The sequence below is a fragment of the Juglans microcarpa x Juglans regia genome, chromosome 3D (assembly GCF_004785595.1).
Source record: "Juglans microcarpa x Juglans regia isolate MS1-56 chromosome 3D, Jm3101_v1.0, whole genome shotgun sequence".
NCBI classification, from domain to species: Eukaryota; Viridiplantae; Streptophyta; class Magnoliopsida; order Fagales; family Juglandaceae; genus Juglans; species Juglans microcarpa x Juglans regia.
Genome location: NC_054598.1, coordinates 25764511 through 25787539, shown reverse-complemented (window position 1 = coordinate 25787539; position 23029 = coordinate 25764511). Strand labels below are relative to the sequence as shown.

Here is a 23029-nt window from a genome sequence, read left to right as displayed (position 1 = left end):
GTAGTCTCTCCTTGAATGGGGTCCTTCCATGTGGCTCTGGACCATATCTCTGGGTTCAGATGGTATGATATGCAATACCGTGGCCTTTTCCCTACAAACCCACTCTAGATGTGGCCTTTCAGATGGTGTGTGGGCTTCTGCATACGACAATGCTACCCTTTAAGCGTTTTCTTGTTATGTCAAAAAGCTCATACATCTAAATGGATCTTGTCCTTGATCGGTGCTCGCCTTAGGCTCGTTCCTCGCCTTTATATGATTGGCACCTTTTCTAGAACTACGAGCCTCTTCAGCTCCTCGCTCCTCACCAAAGTACTTGCCCGCCGGGGTGAGAATCTTTGTTACACCCTATGCTGAGGTGTGTCTGGCCAGATTTCTAGATGGTGTTGCTTGCCGTTCCAATGCACTGTGCAAACCACCATTGCCTCGTTTTCCATCAAACCAATGGAAAGCTTTCATCTTTGCCTTCCACTGGTGGTTTGTCCCCTTTCACTGGCTTGGTCCTCATAGTAAAACTCACGCATCCTGAAATCACAATCACCATCAACCAACATTATTCATCATCTCAAAATCACAATGGAAAGATAATCCATAAATATAATGAAGAATGTATATATTATTTTTCACGGGGAAAAGGGTGAAAGTTATAAAACATGCAAAGCCTAATCTTACTACATTTATCTCACATTCCCAGTACGGTCTTAGAAGGTAACCTACCTGAACACTATTTAAAATACTACGATGGCATTGATGCTACTTCTCCAATGCTCCTTTTCAAGCCACTTGCTTTCTTTAAAGACTCTGATTCCAAAAAAGATCAAACACTTCACAATCTCTCAAAAATGAGATTTTGCCCCTTGTCCAATGTCTCTTATAAACCGGGACCGTCAAGTGTCCTCCTGACGCTCTTCTGACTACCGATATGCTTGAATAGGAGACTTTTGGTCTAGATTGTCCATTTGCCCCCTAAACATGAAGAATTATAGAGGTCGAGTGATTGATGGGACAAGGCATACACGTTCCTGTGACTTGCCTTGGGTCTAATTCTGCAACCCTTACCCTAATAACAGTCTCCCACGTGGCGCTGAACCATACCTTTGAGATTTGATATTATGGCTTGTAGGTCCATAATCTTTTTCTTCACAGGCTTACTCAAGTTGTGATGTCTGAGATGGAGTACGGGCCTCTGCATATGACCCTGCTGCCTTATGCATCTTCGTACCGACCCGAGGAACCCCCGTGCCACAATCGAGCTACTTTTTGCCCGTTGACTCGCCCTCTTTGTTACAGTTCGTCCTTTCACAAAATTACCAACTTCTTCAGCTCCTTGTTCTCGCCCTCGTACGGTTAGCACAGTATTTGTCCACCTAGCACATGGTGAAAATTCCTTTATCACTTGGCACTGAGTATTGATAGCCAGGCCTTTTACAACATACTGCTCTCCTTACTCTTCATTTGGCCACACGTTGTTCGCCTAATTGCCTATTCTTTGCCTACTGTCGGACGAACCACCCTTAGTTGCCCGATGTTGAACCGTGTCCGACGGGCTTTCTACATAGTACAGCTTGCCCTTCTATTGGACTAGCTACACTTTGTTTGCCTCGTTGCCTAATCTTCCATAACACCTTATTTGTTGGGAGGAGTCTCTTCTCTTATTTCGGCGCAATACTCACAAACTCACTCTGGCCAAAGGATTCAAATATCAAATATTATTAAATTAAACATAAGGAGATATTTTCTTTTTATACTTCTTAATCAAATCAAGAATTCCTTCTTAATAAATCATGTTGACTCTATGCTATATGTGATCACCCAATGCATCGAGAATTTTAATCTAAAAAGATCTCATTCCTTAATAGTGAATAACAACTTAAGTGGTCCATTTGATGTTTCTATACCAACATGTCAATTTGAAATTTCCATTCGTTATGATCATTATTATCAAATTGGCAAGTTTTTTAATTTCCATTCGTTAGGAACTTAGGATAATTATCATAAAATTGATACGTTACAATCTTACAAATAGAATATCCAACTCTATTACCGATTGTGAATACAGTTTATCGGTTTAAAACAACATAATAGAATGCTCAATTCAATTATTTAAAAAATAAAACTCTTTTACAGTATATTACAAACGGTAATATCCTGCCAATAAAATGTAAATTAAACATTCTAAAAATATAATGTACTGTCATAATATGCTCCTCGAGATTCGTCCGGATGGATCCAAAGTCAAATTAATTCAAAAAGTAAATACTGAGGTTATGTTTGGATGTTGAAATGAGTTTATGTTAAATTGAGATGATAAAATATTATTAAAATATTATTTTTTAATATTATTATTATTTTAAAATTTAAAAAAATTAAATTTTTTATTATATTTTATATTGAAATTTAAAAAAATTATAATGATGAATTGAGATGAGTTGATGATCTAAACAGAATAGATAAACGAGAAAGCTTTCGTTAACTTGGGCATGCTTTGTCGGCCGCGTTAAAACGGTACACCCCAAATCATGCTAACGCGTTTTCTATGCCTCAATATTAATTACTAAATTAATATGATATTTGTTATTATATAAAGCATCCTTTATTCAAAAAAAGAAAAGAAAAAGAAAAAAAGTATCCTAACTTAAAAATATTATATTCCTCTTTTGTCTTCAGTAAGAAAAAATAAAAATGAAAAGAAATCACAAAAGCAAAGCAAAAGAGTATGCTATTCAAATAGTTTAAGATGAGAAATAATATTTATAATTGTGAGTGGGTAAGTGTCGCGTAATTTATTTGAAAAAAAATGAGTAAATAAGAGATCTACATAAAAATAATAATAATTTTTTAATAGTAAACTTTACTCTTTTTCAAAACGATTACGCGATATTTGTACACTCTATGATTGTACATAACATTACTCGAGATGAGATAGTTCAAGTGGGCATGATCTTTCCAATCATCTTCAACACATGCAACAGTTGACGGATGCGAGCTAAAACAGAAGTGCATTAGCAAACACGGCGAAAAGGACGTCATTCATCCTAGTGCAGTGGATCCCATATTAATTTGAGAGGACAATAACATAATTCCATTTATATAACCTCGGCATTCCACCCAATATAAGAATGGTGGATTTATGCAGCATTCCATGATACTGTATTCGCTAAAGCATATTGGGAGATTAAACTGGTACTTTGATGATCTCAATCTGATTTCATTCTCCAGAACTTATACAACAACAGCAAAAACATCCTTGATAAACCAAAAACATTAATGTTTTAAAATCTTAAATCACATAGCCGTTGACATTGCATATCTCATGTACAAAGTGAATACTATATGAGATGAAAAATCTCAAAGTTTCAAAGTAAGATCTGGTGACGACGTAGTAGTCCTCGACTCATTTCCCACAAAATTCATATTTGCATTTGGACTTAATTCCAAAGCAGAAGTACCAGCAAGTGATCCCACTGGTTCCCTCACCTGCCGGAAACTTCCAGGCCAAAACATTCCCACATCGTCATCTTCCATGAACATCGGTGGTCCAAAATAGCCTTGTTCGAACCTTGCTCCACCTCTAGGCGGCCTTTCTGATGGTAGTATTCCTTGATGCATTGCAGCATGAGCTTCAATCCCAAGGGACCGAAATGATGAACCATGAAGGGGCAGAGAGGCCAAGCTAGTATAGCTATTGGAGAACATTCCCATGCGCATAGCACGCTTTGCCATTGTCCTTTCCCTTTTATGTGCATTCTGATGGCCACCCAGTGCCTGTGAACTGTAGAACTTGCGCCGGCAGTAATTGCAAGAGAAAACCCTTGGAACTGTTGCTGAGGAATTATGGGCTGCTACCTCACTTGCCTCACCCATGCCCTTCAGGTCAGCATCACAGCTGCTGAAGTGGAGTGTCAAGTCAAGGGAGACAGGCTCTGGATCTGGTTGAAGGTTAAGGTCATTTGTGAGACAGGATGAATTGGTGGTGCTGTCCTTGGAGGGATCAGGGGATACTTCTTGCACAGGTAGGTTTGAAGCTACTTGGCTGCTGACTCTTGACTCATTTTCAGATTCCAAGTTCAAGTTTGGTGTTGCCATGTTTGAGTAATGTGGCGAGGTTGAGAGATTGTTTCTTCAGAAAAAGGCCAACCAAAGGACAATAGATCCAATTACTGACTGCGTTCACTAAGCTTTTCACCTGCAAGTAGGATGAAACAGCTTATTTTCTGTTTATGCAGCAGCCAATACTAATCAAATTGGCCATTGATTGCATCCATCTGGTTCTACAAATAATAGAGATACATTAGCTGTGCTCCAATCCATGTACTAGAGAACACACACACACACACACACACATATTGTAAGACCAATAAATCAGATGATATGCACATTTTCGACCATGTTTTGTGGAATTTTATTTTCTTCTATTTTCTTCTTTCCTTCCTCTTAACCAAAATGTATTTGTGACGAAGTTTAAAACTTCCATCCAAGTCTAGCACAATAACAAGAAATATACCAACGCATCCTAAGAGATCAATCATACTCTGAACTAAGAGGATAATTACTAAGCAATTAATAAAACTCTACCTGCAGTACTAACTTTCGTGAACTATGACTGCCTGTTGAGCTTGTCATCTCAACGTGTGTTTAAATATGTAGTCACAAAATATTATTAAATGTACTAAAATAGATACACTTGATAAACATTTGCATAAAAAGAATGAACAGCTTACAATCATTCTATTGGAAGAAATTGTATCTATAATCAAGTTGACAATGGAGAACAACCTGTACATACTATTTAAAGACTCAAGACTGAAAGCCCAGAAGACAGATTTTGGAGCAAGCCACTGCTAGCTTGAATTTTGATGCCTTCAGTCCAAAGAGACGCTTTATAAAGCAACATAAAATTTTCATACTAAAAAGAAAAGGAATATTCTATGAAGGTCAGCATTCATTTTTTTTTTTTTTTCTTCAAATGAAAAACTGAAGTTTTAGAAGAAAGTAGGTGAGAGGAAGAAAAAGCACAGCAACCATGATAGTAGCTCAACCCACGGTAGGAAACATCCCCTATAAATAGAACTACTCTTTTCGGAAGAAGATTAGCCAGTCTGTAAGCCGGCATAGCTCCAATAACTTCTAGATGGTCGGATATGACTCATATGCACCCTGCCATTCACTCGAAGTTCGGGCCTGATTCTTCATCGAAATCCTTTAACATTCTTGTGTCACCCTTGCACATATAAACCACTTTAATCCACTTATGGTGTTCTTCTACTTCAGACTCAAACAACTTGAGGGAATCAAGTAGACCACGCCCAAGATGCCAAAAGGAAACAAAATGTTCTTCTACTTCAATTTACCATGAATGCAGTTCCATAGAACTAGTTCTTGTTTTGGCTCCACGTTCATGAAATTCCAACACCACCAACAGAAAGAAAATTGGTTCGCCTAAATGACAGATGGAACATGCCAATTAAGTAGTCATTCCCAGAATATTTTGCAACAAGGATAATACTATTATTACTTTGTACATTGTTGAAGAGAGGAAGGTGACTCCCCAGGATTATCACAAGAAAATAAAACAATTTAAATTATTTACTGTGGATTGCAGTAGTTCATAAATTGATCTAGACCCCCAAACAAGTAAATGATGAAACCCGTGACAATGGTGAAAATTGCAGATCGAATATGCTCTACAGAGGTGAGAGTAGCTGATAGGGAAACAACAATTGATTCTTAAGGAGATGGGACAGATTGTTAGTGGGACCCACTTTTTTAAAAAGGGCTTGTACGGGGCTTGTCTATTTGAGACTTGTACCTAGCATTACTCAATAGTAAAACAGGGCTTATGGGTTACTATACAAGGAACTATGAATAACAATGAGAATAGTAACTCTTATAATCTTATTGGAGAGGTTACTTTTGGTTTCTGGTGATCAATGTTTGACATAATTGATAGAATGTGTAAAAACAAAATAATAAATAGAAAATTATAACTGCTAAGCCAGATCAAGTTTAGTCTGTCAGAATCGTATAAGAAAACTGATAAATAGTTGTGAAAACAAAGATCGATAAGCAAAGAAGAGCAGTAACCTACAATAATCACCATCTTCCTTGACTGGTCATCATCAGGAATAAGAATAAAGGAAATAAGAAGAATATCAAAGGGATTATTAATCAAAATAGGTAAAAGGCTACATTAATCAATGGGGATTATTAATGTTTTATCAAGGAAAACTTCTTAAATATTTTTCACCAATATGTAATATCAAGAGATATCATAAAGATCTCAGCAACATCAGCAGGGATGAAAATAAGAGCACATTCAATTTCAAATAATCCAAGACCTAAAATTCCTGTATTATGTGAACAGATAACAGTTCCCCTCCTGAATGTCAGAAATAAAAAATAGATGAATTCGCTTGACTGCAGATGAACTGCTTCATAGTAATGTTCATCACTTGAAAAAATGAACATAGATTATAATTTATTATTAAGACTACTGACACTATGAATTTGACGTGATGCTACTTGAAAGCTTGAAATTTGAACTTAACCAGTGGGAAGTAATGACCATGGACACAAGAATAAGTCTCATGTTTAAAGGCATTAATATGGAGAAATAATCTGTCTAACGAATTAAACAAATGTAACAACCTTCAAAAGGTAATCCATACTATTCAAAATCATTACATCGAAAGAGTATACCCAATTATTGGGAAAAAAATTGAATATCTACTGAACTTCATATCGATAATACAGCAATGTAATAACTACAGTAAAACAACTTTAGAAGACTACAAATAGCTTTGATAAGCTAGTATGATGCACCAAATGCTAAAAGGATAAAAAGTCCTACGCTCAGGTATGCGGAGATTTTACAAAAGTAAGGTTGAAATATGAAATCCCTTACTCATTGTATTGTTTGCACCCATTTAATTTGTGCAGAACTCTGTATGACGGATTAAAAGGTCATTCTTTGCAGCCTCAGGGTTATCAGATATGCTTAATTTGAGACGGAAATGCCCAGAATGGATCTCAAGATTTTTTACATACGAGTGAATTTCCTATCTTGTGTAATGATTGAGAATTCCCTAACATGATGCGTCATTACTGTCCAATTTTTCAGGAAAGGCCAATTGTTTGTTCCAGCAAATTACTCCCAACATTAACCAAAAGGACTTCGATTATTGGTCTCTGACTTGGGATTACGTACATGACATTGAAACCTAGCATTTTCCCTTTAAAGATAATTATGATTTTAGACTGAAATTACCACCACTCACAAAAACGATAAGCACAAGGGAATAACCCTGCACCACAGTATTGGGATATTATAAATGGAAAGCAACAATCAATCAAAGTTCGACTTGATGATCATCCAGTAATCCATAACATAGCACTAAAATATTGAAGCTCAAAAAGTACCAACGCTTAAAATCTTAACCAAAAACATAACTCCTACGAAGCCACGAGAAGGCTCAAAGAAACCCGAAGATACATAATAGACAAATTAAGAACCTCTGAGCAGCATGAACAAACATACAGCGACATAGAAGCATATAGAAGAAGCAACAAAGTAAAAAACTAGTATAAATAATGTTCCTACCAGGATCCCTAGCTGATTAGATGGGTTCCAAAAGTTTCTCACTCGATTCTTTTCTATCGAAGATTATGCTTCAGTGATATGCTTACTTGGGGGAGTTTGAGTACCAGAGGACAAGATCGTCTTCATGGGTTTCCAGTATTTACCACCTGTGGAGTGGTCAGGAGCAACTAAACGAGAATAAATGGAGAGAGAAAGAGATAGAGAGAGGTACAATTATGGGAGAGCAGAGGCCAAACAGATGGGGATGATGGCAGGAAGTCAGTGAAGTCGGATTGGAGAAAGTAGATAACACAGTTAATCACTATCTCGTTGAATTTGTAACATAATGCTTTTATTAATGACAGTTACCCAATAAAAGAAAGCCACTATCTTGTTGAATTTTGGGCTACCCCAGTCCAGACTAGCTACTAATCAGTAAGAGAGAGAGAGCGCAAACAAGGAGACAGAGAAAGCGAAGAGCAGTCGATGTAATGTCCCACAAAAAACGCTCAAAAGTGGAAATGTCCATTCCCTCAGTGCTAATTCTTCTTTTCTCCACTTCAAAAAAGAATGGTCAGATTCTTTTTCAATATTATTTAGTTACTTAAAGCCTCTTTCGTCAGATGGACTCCCATGACGCCTCTATCTCCCACTTGTGCAATTACATGCACATGAACCTCATATAGCCACACATTTATTTGCCTTTGTATTTTTTTTTTTTTTTCAGAAAATAAATTTCATTTATTCGTGAAAGTGAAGTTATAAAAACAATCTCAGATTACAAGCCAACTACTCATAATTGACTCTATCAGTACATATTTTTTTATAATTGGTATAGTCTTAACTTCTACTTTTACTCACGGTTGAGGTTCTACTAATATACAAATTTCTTTGTGACTAGTATAGTCATAACTTCTATAACTCTCCACAAACAAACCGTCTAAGAGACCACACTCTGCTTAAAATAGAGATTTTAAATCATACCTATAAAAAAAGAAATGACTTTCATTCTATGGACAAAATATCTAAGAGACTATTTCTTTGAATTTTGTTATTTCTTCTATTTGCTTATTTTTTTATTTTTCTTCTTTAATTCATGGGAACCACCCGTATTTTACTTGCTATGTTCAACCCAGCAAGATAGTGACCTCCTCGATGTCATTACGCACTAGGAAATACCAAGGCCAATAACCTGATCAGGTTCCCACAAAACTGAACGGGCCCATTATTTTTCCGTGAAAAATCTCATCTTCTACAGTGAAATGACAGAAAACAACTCAAGAAACGCAGCAAGTTTTGTTTACTCTGTTTTATGATCTACATAAAAAGAAGGAATGGTCGTACTTCATAGTTTTTTCCTTCTTCCGTTGTTTTCTTTTGTTTGGTCTGAGGAGATGTACTTGATGATGTTTATCCTCTTCTTTCTGTCGGTACTAGGCAGTTCGTTGTCTGGGCTGGAACTATCCGATCGAGTTTGTGCTGGTCCAGTACACAAATTGGATTGCCCGACCCAACGTACAATGCAAACCCAAACCTCGTCCAATAGGAGAATTGTAGGCTCTCGCCCGACTCAAGACTGTTTATGTTCGGGGTATATGGTCTTTATATTCTCCAACTCCTCATTTTGAAAAAAGAAAAAAGCTAAAAATGGAAAAAAAACAATGATTTTGCATGAGTATATACATCTCCGTTGGTCCCTTTTTAACATCCTCCTATGTAATTATTAATTTATTTCTTTCTCAGAATGTAATTAACATATTTTTTTGGTTATTAATGTACACAAAATTCTCGGTAGATATGTAAAAGTATTCCATCTTTCGTCTAGAGTAAACTTGCGTTTGAATAGTAAAGTATTTTCAAATATTTTATAAATAATAATAATAAAATAATAATCTTCTATTAAATTGCTTTATAACATGTTAGAAGGGGTGGGAAAACAAAAACTTGTAATCTTCTTTTATTATGTGTATATGTGCAGCATAGACCGTCTACAGAAGAAAAGAAACAGAGACTGACTAATAAAAAATGACTCTTTCCTCTTGATTTGGTTGTATAAACAAGGAAGGGAAGATTAAAATAATAATAATAATAATAATAATAAAATTAAGATGACACTGACTGCACACTAGACTCCTAAAAGAACAATCATGCGCGCTTGACTTCTTGTCCTCCATAGGAAAGGAATTGCCGCTATTATTGCTTCTATTGCCATAGACAGGATCTAGTATCTTACTAATAAAATCTTCACAACAATCACATTTGCAAATCAAATAAAATCTGTGGGTTAGTCAACAAGCTCCGCAAGGAACACAAGCGCAAATGGTCAGAGAAACTAAACCGGATATGAACCCATCGCAACATCAAGAGGCACATCATACTTTTAACATCTCACCTCTCTTAACCATGAGGCACATCAAACAACTAAAAGGTGTTGGTAAAAACGATTCAACTACTTGTTTTAATCCGATATTTCGATCCTGTTTGGCAGTTGATTAATGTGAGATGAGTTGAAATAGAAGTTGAAAATTGAATCAAATATTATTTTTTAATATTATTATTATTTTGAGATTTAAAAAAGTTGAATTATTTATTATATTTTATGTAGAAATTTAAAAAAATTATAATTATGAGATGAGATGAAACTTTCGGAATTTTTTGTCCTCAAGGCCAAATGTTCAGCCTGTGGACCTTTCGAAGCTGGTAGACCTTGTGGTTTCGGCTGATGAAAATACTATGCTATGTGTGAGCCCAACGGAAGATGAAGTTAAAGCAGCGGTATTCTCCATTCCGAAGCATAGCTCACCTGGTCCAGATGGTTTCGAATCTGGTTTTTACATGTTTTGTTTAGAGATTGTGAAGGATGACGCGGTCGAAGCAGCATGAGATTTTTTTAATGGTGCAACGTTACGAGGTTTTACTCATCTTCTTATATTGTGCTCATCCCAGAAGTGTCGAACCGAAAAAATTTTGAAAAATTTAGGCCTATAAACCTTTGCTCTGTGGCTTATAAAAAATTTTCGAAAATTTTGGTTAATAGGCTGACTAGTTTACTTCCGAAGCTGATTTCAGAGGAACATGGAGCTTTCATTCCTAGGCGGAGTATTTTTTAAAATATTATGCTTGCTCAGGAGATGGTCCAGTCATTGCACAAAAAAACCCAAGGTGGTAATATATTGTTGAAAGTTGATATGGTCAAAGTGTATGATAGAGTTCACTGGGATTTTCTTTTGCAGGTCCTAAGTAGCTTTGGTTTCAATGACAATTTTTGCAAGTTGATGGGGGAGTGTGTGTCCAATCTCTTTGGTTTTCTATTATGCTCAATGGAACTTACAAAGGCTATTTCAAACCTTCTAAATGTTTGTGGCAAGGTGATCCGCTTTCGCTGTATCCTTTTATTATCACGAAGGAAATTTTGTCTCGCCTTTTAGTGACTAATTTTGGAAAAAGAAGAACTGGCAAATTTTATCATCCGAGAGGTGCTCCCTTGGTATCACATTTACTTTATGCAGATGATTTGTTGGTTTTCACAAATGGGGATGCCAGGTCATTTCGAAGGTTGTTGAGGACCTTAAAGAAATATGAAAGTTGGTCGAGACAATTAATCAGTATGGAAAAATAGCTATTTATTTTTCCAAGCAGATCAACTTAGCTCAAAGGCTGTAATTGTTGAGAATTTCAGGATTTGTGGAAGGGTCTTTTCCAGCTACTTACCTTGGGTTCCATTAGTGACTAGGCAGTTAACGGATAGATCGATTGAGCCACTGGTGAATAAAATTCGTGATAAAGTGGTGGGCTGGAAAGTTAGGCTATTGTCCCAAGGAGGTCGATTAATCTTGCTGAAGCATGTGCTTTCTTGTATGGCCACTCATTTGTTAGTTGTGCTAAGTGTTCCGTTGGTGTCTTTGAAAAAAATTAACTCCATCTTATCAACTTTTTTTTAGGGAGAGAACAATGACAGAGCTAAGAGAAAATGGTACCCTTGGTCAAAGATGTGTGTGCCGACTGTGGAGGGGGGTTTGGGACTCAGAAAGTTTGTGGATGTGCATTGTTCACTCAATATGAAATTCGCATGGAGATTGTTGACGTTGGATAATCTATGGACTAGGTTCTTCAAGGCGAAATATGTGAAAATGGGTCATCTAGTTCTTGCAAAAAATACACCTGCTTGTTCACAGTTTTGGACATCGGTTATGAGAGTCCTGTCGGATGTTTGTGATAATATTCGTCGGCGTATTCGAGAAGGCAAGAGGTCATTTTGGTATGATCAATGGCTCGAGTCAGGTCCATTATGTTTACATGCTACCACTATTGTAAATCCTTTGCTTCAAATTCAAGAGTGTTGGGGTAACTCTGGTTGGAATTTTGAGTTGCTGGAGGAGTTGGTGGGTAATGAGGTTATAGGGGAGATTATTAGCTTTGTTTCGGCAAAGAGGGAAGGGGTTGATTGTATCATTGGAAGCCAACGTCGGATGGTGTTTTTTCTTCAATGAGTGCGTGGGAGGTGATCTGTTTAAAACAAGAGAGAATCCCAGGAATGGAGTTGATTTGGTATAAACTGCTATTGAAAAAAATGTCATTGTGCATGTGGAAGGCTCGCTTCCATCGTTTTTCAGTGGATTCCAAAGTGCAGAACTGTGGAGTGCACTTGGCCTCTAGATGTGATTGCTGTAATATCAGGAAAGTGGAGACTCTTGAGCACGTTTTGTGCTCTGGCGAATTTGCAACGCAGATTCGGGAGAGAGCGGCCCTGGCGATGGGTTTTCCGTTCATGTATGCAGGAACTTGGTGGGGACATGTTCTCCATTGTTTTTCGTTGGCCAGGAAGCCTTCTTCAAGGGGCATTTTTTATGAGTCTGTTACCTACTATTATTACTTGGTGTTTATGGCAACGTAGGTGCAAAATATGTATGGAAGGTGTTGCTTAGTTGGTGAATAGTCTGTGGCTTTCCATAAGATTTTGGCTCAGGAATTTGTTTATGAAACAAATGAAGGAAGGGCCCGCATCACCTAGTGATGAACGGTTTCTTGCTGATCTTGATATCCCACCGGTTCAGAACCAATGCCACATGTCACATTTGGTTCTGTGGCAAAAGCCAGCTAGTGGACACGTGAAGTTGAATGTGGATGGGAGTTGTAGGGATAATCCGGGCACTTGTGGGGGAGGAGGTGTGATCCTAGATGCTATTGGCACTGTTAAAGGCGCTTTTTCAAATTTTTTTAGGCAGTGGACGAATAATGAGGCTAAACTTCGTGCTCTACATGCTGGAGTAGTTTTGTGTAAAGAGTTGGGATTTTTTAATCTGGAAATTGAGTGTGATTCAAAAATAATAGTTAACTGGATTCTTTCAAAAAATTGTACAGTTTGATATCTTTGGGAGTTTTGGGAAGAGACGATTAAAGAGCTTCAGAGTGTTCACTTCATTATTCGACATCATTATCGGGAAGCGAATCAGGTTGCAAATTTTCTGGTACGACAAGGTGAAGCAGGTTTGACATGTAGATATGAGGAGGGTAGGTTACTCCCCCATCATGTCAAGGGTATCCTTCGTATTGATAAACTTAGCCTCCCCAGCATTAGAGTTTAAGGTTCCTTGGGTCGTTTCTTTTTGGTTTGGTTTTATGTGTTTGTTTTCTTTGGATATAGGTTGAGTTGACTGGTTTTGTATCTACGGTTTTTCTTTGCCATAAGTGAGGGTTTTTGAATAAAGTTGGAAAATGGTCACTCATGGACAGGTGGCCCTAACTCTTTGAAAAAAAAAAGTAAAAAAAGAGAGAGAATGAAACTCTTTCATTATCCAAACGGGACATTAAGCTACTAGTTACAAAACATTTTTAACCTTGATTTAAAAGAAAATCAGTATGTACATATACAGCCAACTGTTAAGATGGATAAAAAATAGACCATGGTACATACAATCTTAATAGTCAAGTACTCCTAAAGAAGAGTGCATTTTGTAACTTTTTGATAATTTGATAACTGAGTAATACTAAGTACAGTTGTGAGATTTGCAAGCATCTTGCAATCATTTTGAAAAAGAGTGGGGTTTACAATTAGAAAATTAATTTTTTTTCATATTTGTCTTGTATTTACTCACTTTTTTAAATGGATTGTACGGCACTTCTGAATTCCACGATTAAAATATAATTTCTCTTTATGGACCGTCAAAAAAGGATCAAAGTCAATCCAAGGGATTACTGAAATGTCATAGGGTCCTTTTGTATAAGTGTAAGATAGTCTGCATCATATCCAAGCTCTCTTTACGATGGGTTTCTCTCTATCTATCTCTCTTGAGTGAGCTTTCCTCCTCTTAGTAGTTTCCTTATTCATTTCCCACACACTCTCTTCCTACAAACGAACATCTTCCCTCCAAGAAACACCCTCTACACCTTACATCCTCTGCACATTTCTAGTTCTCCTCCCCATCCAACCATGTCTTCAATCCCTACTGATATAGAGAAGCTCATCCTCCAAGCCAAAGCCTTGTCATGGAGTGACCTAAACCTTGAACCAAAAGCCAACATTGTAACACATTGCTCCAACTTAACACTGGTAGGAAAGCTTATCTCCTCTAAGCCCCTGAATAAGCATACCTTCCATGCAACCATTAAAGCTGTTTGGAGCTTTGTGATAGGCCTCATTATAGAAGATATTGATGTCAACACATTTCTCTTTACATTCCCAACCCAACAAGAAAGAGAAAGGGTGCTAGCAAATAGACCATGAAACTTTAAGAGGTTTCAGATGGTGCTTAGGCAATGGCCCCTGGGCCTCAATATCCATGAAGTTTCGCTTAATCACTTGGTTTTTTGGGTACAAGTTCATGGTCTTCCCTTGGAGATGTTGTCAAACCAGAATGCTAAAAAGATTGGAAGTGTGTTGGGCAACCTATAGATGTCGACAAAGCATTAATATTTGATATTGCCCTGAGACAATACCTAAGAATTAGAGTTGGGATTATATCAACCTTCCTCTTCCAGATGGCTTCAACCTAGCTAGGCCAAATCGAGAGTTGAAGAAAATTCTTCTAAAGTATGAGAGGCTATCAGAATTATATTACTCATGTGGGGGTTTAGGCCACATTTTTCAAGCTTATCCAAACAATAATACACTGCTAGAAAGTTTGTCTTATGGCCCATGGATGAGAGTAGATCAACCAGTCAATAGAAGAGAAAATCCTTTCGGCTTTCAAAAACCTCCAAACCAGTTCCAAAGTCTAGCAAGGAATAACACTTCAGCTTAAGTCTCTCTTCCTTTAGTACATATAAGGGAGCCAACAAAAAGTCAATCAGCTGGAAAGAACATTCAAAACAATCATCCAATTGGTAAAGGTAAAGGAAAGGCGCACATGGAAAGCAGTACCCAAATATAGGATTCGGAAAGCTGTGGTAAATCGCTATACATTTTCTCTAGAGTCCCATGTGAAATCTAGTGGAGCTTTAGCTCTGGAAGTCAAGGTTCAATGGTAGTGGCAATCTCAACAGACCAAATTGAAACACATGGCAGTGACAAAAAGGTCAGGTATGGGATGTTAGGTCCATTAAATGACAACACACCTTGTCCCCTCCCTTCTAACAAGCCCCAACACAGAACCTTCCAATCGCCCCACCAACTATGCAATCATGTCCCTTGGAACCCAATCCATTACACCAAGCCCATCATCCTTTAAAACCTTCTTTAATGAGATCACATCTCGCCCATTTCCCTGCTACCCATGGCTTAGATACTACGTACCCAATGGAAACGGGCCCATCAATGTACAAACAAATCATAACCCAGTTCGAAGAAATCTCAGGCCCACTTTTCTGTCAGCACCCAGTCTTTTAAGCTAATTTTGGAAAGCCCTCTTGTTAAAACTTCCATAACGAAACGGTCCATCTCCTATGGCAAGGCCTCAAACACCCCTTAGGAACATCAGGCCCATTCCATTTCCATCTTCAGAGGCCCTTCTTCAACCCTACCCCCTCCCCTAAAAAAAGCCGTAGAACCCCCACTATTTGAACACAAACCTCTGGAACCTCCATTATCTGAACACAAAAACCCTAACCTCCATGGAATCCCCCTTGCTACTAAGAAGAGAGAATTAACTCACCCTAAGGAAGAATTGCCACCAAAAAAGAGAGTATCCTCTTACCAGATTATGGGTATCAAAAACCAAGAAGATGAATCGCAAGAACCCATGGGGAGATAATATCAGAAAAAGACATTAAGAAAGAAGATGATCAAACTTTAGTAAAGCAACTGCAGTCCAGCAGCAAAAGGAAGAAAGGGACAAATGCAAAACAAAGGAGGGCTAGAAGGTTTCCACCATACCAGATTCAAGGAACAAAGCTCTGAATGGGTAACGTATCTAAGACCCCAACTCAAAATGTAGACACTTTCACTAATCTGCCTATAGTGGCAGAGCCTAATCTACCACCAACAATGATATGAGGATGTTGTATTGGAATTGCAGAGGAATTTCCCGATCCTCTACAATGAGAAGTTTAAGGGCTCAAATCAGGACTCACCAACCTGATATGGTCTTCTTAGCACAGACTCTTTTGTCTGATGTAAAAAATCATAGGAGTTGTGAATAGTTTAGGTTTCTCACTGTTTTTGCATGTTCCCTCCCAAAGAAAATGGGGAGGCTTCTTGCATATCTGGTGTTTAGGAATGATGCTAGACTTGTATATATTTCTACTAATATTATGGCTCTTTTGTTGTATTCAGATCTAGAACATATGCCATGGCTGCTTACTTTTGTATATTGTCTTGCACAGCACTGTCACAAAGCCCAATTTTGGAACCAATTGATCACCAACACTAGTAATTACCCTAGCCCCATGCTAGCTTTAGGGGATTTTAACACTATCCTTCACCAATGTGAGAAACTAGGAGGAAGACCCTTTGCATCAGGCTCAAACTCCACTGGCCTTAAATCCTTTATGGAAAAGAATGGTCTGGCAAACCTAGATTTCTTGGGATCAAAATTCACATTGAATAACAAACGTCATGGCTTTGGAAACATCAGAGAGAGATTAGATAGAGGTGTGGCAAATTCTAAATGGACCATTTTATTTCCAAATGCTAAGATCCATCATTTCCCTATTCATTCATCTGATCATTCTCCCATTCTTCTAAATACCTCTGGCACTAGTAAGGCTCAAAGCTCCTTTAAATTTGAGGAATTTTGGGCAAGAGATCCAAATAGCCTGGATGTCATCAAAGAAGCTTGGAAAACTAGCATAATTGGTAATCCAGCCTATGTTCTATCCCAAAAACTTAAACAAGTCAAAAAAGCTCTGAAACTTTGGAATAGGAACAATGTTGGTCACATTCAAAGTCTCATTAAAAGTTTGAACTCTCAACTTACCATCTTTCAATTACAAATCCCTCGAGTAACTCAACTCATTTAGAAGAATAATTGGGTGTCTGTCTAGATGAACAACTCAGAAGGAAGGAAATCTTGTGGCTCCAAAAATCTAGGTTTCAATGGCTAACCACTACTGATCTTAACACAAGATTCTATTATATGTATTCTACCATGAGAAGGAGAAGAAACGACATTGAATGTCTTAAGAATCATTCCAACCAGTGAGTTAATGATCCTCAAGGAATTCAAAGTATGTTCCCACATAGTTTTAGTCCCTAAGATTAAATCTCCTAACACAGTCCATCAATATAAACCAATTAGCCTCTTGAATGTTTGTTACAAAATCATTGCCAAAATTATAGCCAATAGGCTAAAAGTGGTTCTTCATAAATTCATCTCCCCTCATCAATCTGCATTTGTGCCGGGTAAAATAATCTAGGAAAATACCATAATAGCTCAAGAAGTCTTTCATCTTCTTTAAAAGAAAAGAGGGAGAAAAGGCATGATGGCTGTTAAAATAGATATGGAGAAGACCTTTGATTTTATGGAATGAAATTTCCTTCTAATTGTGCTCTCTTGTCTTGGTTTCCACCAAACATGGATAAAATGGATAAGAGAGTGTATCACCTATGTTTCTTACTCTGTAGTCATCAATGAGAATCCCTATGGTCTTTTCCAACCTTTAAGAGGCTTGAGACAAGGTGATCTCATTTCCCTTTTCCTCTTCATTGTTGGTAGGGAAGTCCTATCTAGACTAATCACAAGAGAAGAACACCTAGGTAATATTAAAGGAACAAGCTTAAGTAAGGAAGGACCTTCACTTACTCATCTTCTATTTGCATATGACCTAATCCTTTTTGGATCAGCAAACACTCAAAATGCACAATCCTTCATGAGATGCTTGGAACTATACTCCTCTTGGTCTGGACAAAAAATTTACCCAGGTAAATCCTCAATCCAATTTAGCAAAAATTCTTCCATCACCTTAATTAGAGCAGTTAGGGATATTCTTAACTTCAAAAATTCAGTAGCCAAGATCAAGTATCTAGGGCTTCCCATAGTTTTTATGCATCCAACAGTTTTATCTTCCAAGAACTCATGGAGAAAATCCAAGGAAAATTAGCAGGTTGAAAATCAAAACTCCTATCCCAAGCAGGTAGAACTGCTCTTATCAGAGCTGTAGCTAGTTCCATTCCTTCTTAGACAATGTCTAGTATTTAGATCCCAAAAAGAATCATGAAGGAAATGGATAGGGCCTTTATGAGATTCTGGTGGGGTTTTGACTCAGAAAAATCTCACAACTTCACTCCAAAATCTTGAAAATTCATTTGCAAACCAAAATCTATGGGAGGTCTCAGGCTTAGGTTGACAACTCAATTTAATAAGGTTTTGCTTAGCAAACTGGGTCGGCACCTTATCAGTGATGCCAAAAGTGTATGGAAGACTTCCCTTTCTGCAAAATACATTAAAGATTCATCTTGGTTAGCAGTATCTGCCAAACAAACTGACTCTAAGTTTTGGAAATGGCTTTTAAAACAAAGAGAATTTCTTGCATCTAGTCCGTGTTTGCAAATCAACAATGGCACCAATACCAAAGTATAACTAGACCCTTAGATTCCTTCACTATCCCCACCGATTCTAAACCTTGTTTCCCCTCTTACTATCAAAGATCCACAATTGAGAGTCTCAGAGCTCACTCTTGAGGAACCAAGAAGATGGAACTCTCTCCTCCTGCAAGCTCTTTTCTCTCAACAAACTATCAATGAAATTGAAAAGATACCATTGACCCAATATCAATTTCATAATATTAAGGAATCTCTTAAATGGAAACATCATTCCAATGGTATATTTTCTATTAAATCTGCTTATGTAGCAATTTCAATTCAGTCCAATGGGACAATCTCACCACATGCTCCATCTATTTGGAAAAAACTCTGGCCCCGCAAAATTCAAGATTGTCTCAAACTTTTTCTTGGAAAGTGCTTAACAATATTTTGCCAACAAGAGCTCTCCTTAAATCTTGCATACCACTCAATGATGATCAAGTTTGCTACCCAATGTGCAAAATGGAAGAGGAAACAACCTCACATCTTTCTTTGAATTGTCTTTACTCTAGAATTATGTGGAGACAATCTCCATGGCCATTAGATATCTCTTCTGCAGTAGGACAAGACATAACTGATTGGATAAAAGCTATTCTTAACCCAGCCACTACCCTAAACCTTAGTACCATGGACACTCACAAATTCCAAGTGTTTGCAGTTTTAGCTATGGACAATCTTTAGTTTTATAGAAACCAGATAATCCATCAGGCATCAACCATTGCCATTGATCAATTTATTTTCAAAGTCCACAAATCCCACAAGAAGCACAACAATGCTTGGGAGTGGAAAATCTCAAATAATAACCCCATCTGTTCTCCACCTCCTTCAGACCATTTTTCAATTTCTTTTGATGTAGCAATAAGATCCAATGGCAACATTGCAATACCTGTCTGTAGAGCCCAAATTCACAAGCAACAACAACCCAAATCAAGGAGAAGTATTGTCAGAATTCATTGGAGTTCAGGATGCTCATCTACAGTAATATAAGAAGATAATCATTGAAGAAGATCAACACTAGACAAGTCAAAACAAATTTCAGACTAGACAATCGATCGAAGGCATAACCAGAGACACAAACTTTTTACTCCAAGATTTTGAAAGTTGGAAAGTAATCAAAATACATTGATCCCAAAATCAATGCGTGCATTCTATTTTGCAATGGACAGCTTCAAGCAACTTATATGGAAGCATTCCCCTAATAAAAATACCACAGTGCGTATTGGAATTCCATAGTGGGAAGGATCCACCAGTATAAATTCTATATTTTAGTTTAATTTTCTGTTTCAAACTTAAGTTTTTAATTCTGTTTGATTTCCAATGAAGATCAAGCTACTTGCTAGAGAAAAAAAAGATACATATGTTTTATCGAATCTGTTTGAGTCATGGCCTAAAAACTTACGTTTTTTTGTACGAGTTGAAACTAAGATTGTTCATTCGGGCCCCATTGTTTTCCGGCCTGGTCTGGAACCCGGTTATCCGGGTTCTGGTTACGGTTTTCAGCTCGGATCAAATCCAAGCCGAAACCCGCATTCTAATAACCGGTTTCATCCGGTCCGGACCCGGGTATGAAACCCAGGTTCCATAATAAACACCCGGTACCACCCCGGGTTTATATAAATTAGTAGAGACATAACTCTAGTGTCTAGCCGCTTCAGCCTTCATCTCTGACTCTCACATCCGTCTCTCTCTCTCTCTCTCTCTCTCTCTCTCTCTCTCTCTCTCGTCGTTCATGCTGAAACCATAGTGTCTCTGTCGTGCAAAGCTCCATCGCTCATTGAAGAGAGTGAATTGAAGGTCTCTTTCTGTGATTCCGTCTTCTTCTTCCTATTTCTTTCGGGGCTCAGAGGTCTTCCCTCAATGTCGATCGAAGAAACCCTAGCCTCCCTCCCTCAGTACCGATCAAAGAAACCCCGTCATCCTCATGACCTCATCGTCATCGTCAACTCGTCGTCATCCTCTCGACCCCAAGGTTTGTTCTCTGTGATTTGGGTAACATTTGTGTAGAAAACGAAGAACCAAGTCAATATTTCTCTATAACATTTGTGTAGAAAATGAATAACGACCCAGAAAGAAGTGTGGTACAGAAAATGAAAAGGGGAAAAAAACTCACCCTTAGAGCAACAAGTAGTACTGGTCTTGGCTTACTTTCTCTACAACAATTTTTTTTAGGGTTTTCTCGTTTTATTACTTTGTTGATTTGGGTCTGTTTTGATGAAAATGTTTGAATGGAAGAATCTTTGATAGATTTGGGTTTTCTTTTTTTTTTTTTTCTTTTTTTCTTGTTATTTTGTTAAATATGGGTATAAAGTATATGCTGTTAAACATTGGTGTAAACATGGGTTTTTTTGTTATTTTTCTATGTGAACTCTTTTATGCCATTATGCTCTGTTGACGACTGGGTGGAGCACATTCGTGAACTGCAATAAGCTAGTTGCAGGGGACTCGGTATTTTATAAACTCTTTTATGCCATTATGTCCATTTGTTGTGTAATGGACATATTTTCTGGTTACCAAGTATGATGTTTGTTGTGTAATGGACACACGTAACTGTACACGTGTAAGACCCAAATGGAGTTGGCATTGTCCCTTCTGATGACCCTCACAAGTTTACCATTGTTCACAAGGTTTTCGGTGCTAGCAATGTCAGCAAAATGTTACGGGTCTCTATCTCCCTCTTTCTCTGGTCTCTTTAAGCATGTTTTAATTATTTACCTGTGGTTAGTTTCCCACTTCCCATTCCTTTGGGTAGATGTGTTAATTATTTCTTTAATGAATGAATGGTCATATAGTCCCAATTCAACTAATGCCATAGAATTTCAGTTTTCACTTTTCTGTTAAATACATCTTGTTGATAAGCTTGGACCAACAATGGTTGTTCTAAGACAGAAAATTCATCATAAACTACACTCAATTGTGCAGGAATGCATTGATTGCATGAAGTAGACATATTATGTATTGGTGGCTCTATGTAATCCACTTTTGATATGTAATTTTATAAATTATAATTTGTGTTTTGTAATGTAATGTATAAATACTAAATAATGAAATATGTAGTGATTGCATTATGTTTTTTTAGATGCATTTAGTTATAAAGGTAATTAGTTTTATATATAAAAGAATATGAACATTTTTTCTTGAAAAATCTACAATAGAATATAGGCTCTTAGAATAATAATAATAATAATAATAATAATAATAATAATAATAATAATGCATCTTGAAAGAAACTGAATGATATAGGTTTTTGTTAAAAAAAAAAAAACCGGGTATAACCCAGAACCCGGGTTTCTGGGTTTCAAAAACCCGGATCCACCCGGTTTCCAGCCCAGGTCTGACCCTGACCAACCCGGTCCAGGTTCTGGCCCAGGTTTAAAACCATGGTTCCGGTCCAGGTATACCCGGGTTTCTAGGTCGGAACCCAGATGAACACTCCTAATCTCTATTAAATTGTATGAAAGTGACTAGAATTTAGAAAAAGAGACTATAGTTGGTCAAGAGCGTAACACCCCACTTAAAAACACCTTACGCCTTAACCCTAGTAGCTTTGACCCTAGCTAAGTAGAAGTTGGGATACTAGAGGAAAATGAAATTTTTGGGACTTGATTTGGTTTAGTAGTATTATTTTGAAGATCTAGTGCTTATTAATTTTGAGAAAATATGCCACGAGGTCAATGGGAGAATGACACATAGCATATTGGAAGGTTTGCCATATTGATGGACTAAGTAACTTGGTTAAAATATTTGATGGATTTGGAGAATGCCCTAGAGTAATTTAATAAGGACCCTAGTGTACTTGAAGGACACAATACATCAAACCCAACTTAGAAGACATAAGACTATTGGGCCCAACTTAGTTAGATTCAAGACTATTGGCCCAATTTAGAAAAGACCCAACTTAGTGGACTATTGAGGCCAAGGGAGGCCCAATAAATCTGGACAGGAAACCCATGGATAAGTTCACTCCAGGCCCACAACAAAGGCTTGGTCAAATGGCCCAATAAGGAACCAAACACTTGAATACCATGCCTATTATTTCATTTCACTCTTCCAAATAGGACTCACATACACCATAACATTGGTTTCCATCTTACCCAAGCTCAAACCACACGCCCCTAGGATTCTCTTCTAACCATAGTCAGGCTCCTAACTTGAGTTAAGATTACTATTCATCTCACCCATGAATAATGACTTGAGTATCATGACTTGCATAGTTTTCTTGAAACTCTTTTCTTCATAATTCTAAATCTGAAATTTTTGTCTTTTATACTTATTTTGCATCACTCTTAGACAACCCTTGAAGGTTAGAATTAACCTAACCCATGTCATTTGAGACAAATGCATGTCAATGCCATAACAACCCACCGATCGGTACCTTTAGTGCAAAACCATGCAACCTTTTAACAAGTTACCAAAGAGACACCTCTTCCATTAGCTTTCATGAATATTTTATACACCATTCAAACCTCATTATGTCACTTAAAACCAGACCTAAGAGT

General features: G+C 37.4%; 1 protein-coding gene across 10 annotated transcripts; it reads right to left on the bottom strand.

The window, feature by feature from the left end:
- Positions 1-3181: 3181 nt before the first annotated feature.
- LOC121255647 (zinc finger protein 4-like) lies at positions 3182-8165 on the bottom strand. Of its 10 annotated transcripts, none has more exons than XM_041156073.1 (3): positions 8034-8052; positions 5020-5436; positions 3182-4183 (listed from the first exon to the last, which is right to left on the bottom strand). In XM_041156073.1, exon 3 carries the CDS (start codon positions 4081-4083, stop codon positions 3346-3348), a length of 738 nt encoding a protein of 245 aa, XP_041012007.1. In that variant the 5' UTR covers positions 4084-4183; positions 5020-5436; positions 8034-8052; the 3' UTR covers positions 3182-3345. The 10 variants fall into 10 exon arrangements, with proteins under 10 accessions (XP_041012007.1, XP_041012002.1, XP_041012005.1 ...); XM_041156068.1 differs by lacking the exon at positions 8034-8052 and adding an exon at positions 7598-7939; XM_041156071.1 differs by lacking the exon at positions 8034-8052 and adding an exon at positions 7684-7939.
- Positions 8166-23029: the final 14864 nt, after the last annotated feature.